At 47.2% G+C, this 5,915-nt stretch overlaps 1 protein-coding gene across 1 annotated transcript; it reads right to left on the bottom strand.

The window, feature by feature from the left end:
- Positions 1-2,541: 2,541 nt before the first annotated feature.
- On the bottom strand, positions 2,542-4,751 carry p2ry1 (purinergic receptor P2Y1). The gene has a single exon (XM_036585594.1). It carries the CDS (start codon positions 4,377-4,379, stop codon positions 3,318-3,320), a length of 1,062 nt encoding a protein of 353 aa, XP_036441487.1. The 5' UTR covers positions 4,380-4,751; the 3' UTR covers positions 2,542-3,317.
- Between the last annotated feature and the right edge of the window lie 1,164 nt (positions 4,752-5,915).

The following is a 5,915-nucleotide window of genomic DNA, read 5'->3' as shown; positions in this document are numbered from 1 at the left end:
TATACTTCCACTCACTGATGACTGGCCAATTCATTAGAAACCCCAGATTTGCACTTCCACATACTGGCCACTTTATTAGAAACCCCATCCTTGTACCTCCACTTTTTACTGACTGGCCACTTTATTAGAAACCTCTCCAATGAAATCTCAACCTTATAACTCCACATACTGACCACTTTAGTAGAAACCTGATGACTAGGTCATTTATTAGAAACCCCAAGCTTGTGCTTCCACATACTGGCCACTTTTATAGAAACCCCTCCCTACTTGTACCACTCGCTAGCCACTTTATTGGAAATCTCAACCTTGTAATTCCACTAACTGGCCACATTATTAGAAACACCAACCTCATACGTCCATTTGCTGCTGACTGGCAAATTTATTAGAAACCCCAACCTTATTGTACTTGAACTTACTGCTAACTGGCCATTTTATTAGAAACCCTAACCGTACACTTCAACATACTGACCACTTTATTGGAAACCGCAACCTTATACTTCCTCATACTAACCACTTTATTAGAAATCCCAACCCTATCTTTTCCACATTCTGACCACTTTATTACAAACCCCAATCTTGAACTTCCACATTCTGACCACTTTATTACAAACCCCAATCTTGAACTTCCACATTCTGACCACTTTATTTGAAATCTCAACCCTATTTTTTCTACATTCTGACCACTTTATTAGAAACACCAACCTTATACTTCCACATACTGGCCATTTTATTAGAAACCCCAATCTTGAACTTCCACATTCTGACCACTTTATTACAAACCCCAACCTTGAACGTCCACATACTGGCCACTTTATTGCAAACCCCAACCTTGAACTTCCACATACTGGCCACTTTATTGCAAACCCCAACCTTGTACTTCCACATACTGGCCACTTTATTGCAAACCCCAACCTTGAACGTCCACATACTGGCCACTTTATTGCAAACCCCAACCTTGAACTTCCACATACTGGCCACTTTATTGCAAACCCAAACCTTGTAATTCCACATACTGGCCACTTTATTGCAAACCCCAACCTTGAACTTCCACATACTGGCCACTTTATTGCAAACCCCAACCTTGTACTTCCACATACTGGCCACTTTATTGCAAACCCCAACCTTGTACTTCCACATACTGGCCACTTTATTGCGAACCCCAACCTTGTACTTCCACATACTGGCCACTTTATTGCAAACCCCAACCTTGTACTTCCACATACTGGCCACTTTATTGCAAACCCCAACCTTGTACTTCCACATACTGACCACTTTATTGCAAACCCCAACCTTGTACTTCCACATACTGGCCACTTTATTGCAAACCCCAACCTTGTACTTCCACATACTGGCCACCTTATTGCAAACCCCAACCTTGAACTTCCACATACTGGCCACTTTATTGCAAACCCCAACCTTGTACTTCCACATACTGGCCACTTTATTGCAAACCCCAACCTTGAACTTCCACATACTGGCCACTTTATTGCAAACCCCAACCTTGTACTTCCACATACTGGCCACTTTATTGCAAACCCCAACCTTGTACTTCCACATACTGGCCACCTTATTGCAAACCCCAACCTTGAACTTCCACATACTGGCCACTTTATTGCAAACCCCAACCTTGTACTTCCACATACTGGCCACTTTATTGCAAACCCCAACCTTGTGCTTCCACATACTGGCCACTTTATTGGAAACTCCGACCTTGTACTTCCACATACTGGCCACTTTATTGGAAACTCCGACCTTGTACTTTGCACATATCACTGTACTTTTTTACTTTTTTGTTTTTAGTGTATTTATACTTATTCAGTGTATCTAATATATTCTCATGTTTTATATATATTTTTCTAAGACTATATTGGTGAATGGAGAAACAGCAAAGTAAGAATTTCATTGTACAGTGTAACTACCGGTTTCTGCTGTACATATCACAATAAAACTCTTGAATCTCGAATCTTGTACTTCCACACACTGGCCACTTTATTAGAAATACTGACCTTATAGGTCCACTGCATAGATGTACAGTTACAGACTATAGCCCATCTGTTGCTGCACAAATGATCAGCCCCCTTCCTCACCAGTCACCTTTTCTGACCACAGGAGTGCCGTTGACCAGAAGTTTTTTGGAGGGTGGACCATTCTCAGCTGAGTGTTGCTGGGATTTTTACTGCTAGATTGAGAGCTGTCCACCACTCAAAAATATCCAGCCAAGACTGGCTTAAACACAAACTGACCACTGATGAAAGACTAGAGGATGGGAACACAAACTGTGCATCAACAGATGGATTCCTACTCTACTATTCTAACTGTACCCAAGCGAGGTAGCGTTTTCTAATAAGGTGCCCGATGACTGTACATTCTCATTCATCACTGTGCAGGAACACAGCGGTCCGCACATACACCTTAAAAAGTGTCACCTCACAATGTGCCCCCAATTTATCACCACCTGGATGAGCTCCATGAAGATAAAGCAATCCAGATGTACCTGAACTCATTTAAGTTTTAGACGAAATAGAGAGAACATTCATCTTAGTCGATTCAACTTTTACTTCTTTTTCTGGTTTATTGTACTACAAATGAAATGCATTCAGGCATCTCGGGGGGGCCGTACACGCCCCATCGCTCTCTACTGCACTCACACCACCTGATGTGTTATGGACTTAGCATTAATTGGCCGGTTAGCCTACCATCATTACTCTGCTGCATTGGTTACAGTCAAGCTTTCACAGAACATCAGTCACCAGACAGCAGCTTTTTTTTTTGTAATCCTGCTCATATAATACTGGCAAATGTAATACAGTACTATGAATTGATATTCACATGGAGAAATACAACAGATTAGCATTTACACGTTGGCCATCCTGTTAGCCAGCGAGGAATGTCCGCTTTCGTGCGCGGCTCCAGGGTTGGACATTCGTCAGGAAATGATCAGGGTTCAAAGCCATGATCTAACAAAGGCTTTTTCATTTTCAGTTTCCATTTTTTTTGTATTTTTGAGCCCCCATACAGCACCTTTCATTAGCATCCTTTGGTAGCTCTCTCTGCTAAGTCTTTTTACTGTGTTGCTCTGGCACTGAGGAGGTGTCCTGCTGCCCTGTCTCAAAGTGGCCCACTTGTCGTCCTCTTGGCCTTTTAACCTTTTGTCCATTCACTTAAAATTCACTTTTTTTTAACATCTATCCATAGAGCACCTTCCTGCCTTTGCTATGCTAATTGTTTTTAGCACTGGGTTTTCAGTTTTTGTGTCTCCGAAGGCTGCGGAAGGCGAGGAGTGACCGCTGTAAGCATTCGGACACTCTCTCTCTCTCTTAGACAGACCGGCTCCCGTTCTCCACGTACTCCGGCAAGCTGTTGAGCGCCGTCTCCTCGCTCTTGGACTGCACGGTGGCCTCGTTCTTCCTGCCGCTCCTCTTGGTGGCCCGCGACAGCCTGCGGCGGAAGGTGTCGCCGGCCAAGAAGTAGAGCACGGGGTCCACGCAGCTGTTGAGGCTGGCCAGGCCGCGGGTCACCTGGTAGGTGGCGTAGACGCGGTCGTTGAAGGCACACATGTCCGGGCTCTGGAAGTAGAGGCGCGCCCGCAGGTTGAGGTTCTTCATGACGTGGAAGGGCAGGTAGGAGACGGCGAAGACGGCCAACACGATGACCACCAGCCGCGCCGACTTCTTGCGCAGGGGCACGCTCATTTCCATGCCGTCCACGCCCTTGCACACCAGCGCGCGCACGATGAAGCCGTAGCAGACCAGGATGACGGTGAAGGGCACGCAGAAGCCGAAGACGGTCATGCACATGTTGTAGACGAAGTAGCCGACCAGCTCGTCCTCCGTGGTGGTGTCGTAGCAGGTGGTGCCACCCCCGCGCTTCTGGCCCGTCCGCGAGTAGTACAGGATGGGCGCGACGCCCGCCGCCACCACCAGCCACACCACAGCGCTGGTGCGCACCGCGTGCCTCTTCTCCAGACGCCCGAGCGAGCGCAGCGGGTGCACGACGCCCGTGTAGCGGTGCACACTGATGCACGCCAGGAATAGGATGCTGCCGTACAGGTTGAGGTGGAAGACGAAGCGCTGCAGGCGGCACGTGGCGTCCCCGAACACCCAGTCCGTCTTGTTGAAGTAGTAGAAGATGAGGAAGGGCAGCGAGAGCACGTAGCACAGGTCAGCGAGCGCCAGGTTGAACATGTACACCGAGATGCTGCTCCACGGGCGCAGGTGGCGCGCGAACATCCACATGGCCACACCGTTGCCCAGCAGTCCGGTCACGAAGACCACAATGTACACCGTGGGCAGGTAGTAAAACTGGAAGCCCGTCTTGGTGAGCGAGCAGCCGCGCGTGCTGTTCGCCAGCAGCGACGTCGCGTTCAGCCCGGCCGCCATGGTCGTCAAGAAAGCGGGAAAACAACCAAGACGGAGTGCGTGCCCGCGCGCGCGCGCGCCACTGGGATCAGCGCGCGTTTGTTTACGTTCTGTCTTGCTTTCTCGGGCGTCGCGCGCGCGTCACGGCATGGTAAAGCGAAAAGAAAGCAAAAGCGAAAAAGGAAAAAAGAAAAACAACCGACCTCATGCGGCGAAACCTGGTGCTCCGCGAGCGAATCCCTGTTCCGCGCGCGCCGAAAAAAAAAGTTGTTCTTCAAGCTCAGTGAGCTCTACGTCGTCCCGCGCGCTGTCCCTGTCCCGCTTTCGCTTCCCTCTCGCGCGCGCGGCTCCGTAGACACGTCTGGCGGGTGCGAGACTAGGCGAGACGCGCCACACAGTCTCTCTCTCACGACCGTCCACGGCGGGCAGAGTGAGTGAGGGGGCGTGGCTTCAGCCTTTCCCCCACCCGTTTTCCGACAAGTAACGCCCTCCTGTGTTGTAACTGAGTCGTAAAGCCCCGCCTCCTGCGACGGGATTGGCTAGTAAGGTCAGTTCAGGTAAAGTGGGACATCAGAACAGCCCAAAACTCAGGCGGTGGTAGTTTTCTGCACTCTTAAAAAAGATGGTTCTTTAAGGGTTCTTTAGTAAAGAACATGGTTCTATATAGTCGAAAGTTCTTTGCATCATAGCGTAGAGAGAGAGAGAGAGAGAGAGAGAGAGAGAGAGAGAGAGAGCTTATCTACATTCTTACAAAAAAGGTTTTTCAAGGGTTCTTTAGTAAAGAAAATGGTTCTATATAGAACCATAAACATTGCATGATTTAAGGGTTCTTTGCATCATGAGTTGGTTCTTCAGATTGATGGAAAGTGTGCTTTAGATGGTTCTATATAGAACCTTTTTGAGAATATTATATTCTATATAGCACCCCAAAGGGTTCTTCTATTGTTCCAATATCAAGCTTCTAACAATAGAACAAGTTTCAAAAAGGTTCTATATAGAATCATCTGTAGCACATTCATGAATATTTTCCATCAATCTAAAGAACCTTTTATGCAAAGGCTTCTTAGAGTGCTCATGGTTCTACACAGAACCATTTTCTTTACTAAAGAACCCTTAAGGAATCTTTTTAAGAGTGTGCAGCTCCATACAGCACCAAAAGGGGTTCTTCCATTGTTATCATGTCAAGCTTGTAAAAATAGCAGAACCCTTTATGACCTCAGGCTCGTGTGCAGCTGCTCCAGAGCGTCCCATTCCGTAGGTCAGTTGTCTTCTCTGAATTCACTGTTTCGAATGGGGGCGTCCGTATACTTTTGGACAGCATATCCCTGCTGTCTGAACAAAACCTTGTATCTCAATGCTTTTAAAGTAAGGCACAATACATAAGGACAGAGGACAGAGGTCATTTACATATGTCAGTCTTAGGGGACAGCCCAGTTCATTCCAAGAGATGAAGACAGATGGGAAAATGGTCATGTGAAAACAAATTATGACTGTTTATGGTATATAGATCCACACAAATACTATGGGGAAGAACATAATGTATGGGGAAAATGAAGG

This window comes from Colossoma macropomum, unplaced genomic scaffold, assembly GCF_904425465.1.
Source record: "Colossoma macropomum unplaced genomic scaffold, Colossoma_macropomum, whole genome shotgun sequence".
NCBI classification, from domain to species: Eukaryota; Metazoa; Chordata; class Actinopteri; order Characiformes; family Serrasalmidae; genus Colossoma; species Colossoma macropomum.
Note: the sequence above shows the minus strand (reverse complement) of the source record. Positions and strands in the feature narration are given on the sequence as shown.

Excerpts from the sequence above, each read along its gene's own strand:
- p2ry1 (XM_036585594.1), bottom strand. The coding sequence starts at position 4,379 with ATGGCGGCCGGGCTGAACGCGACGTCGCTGCTGGCGAACAGCACGCGC.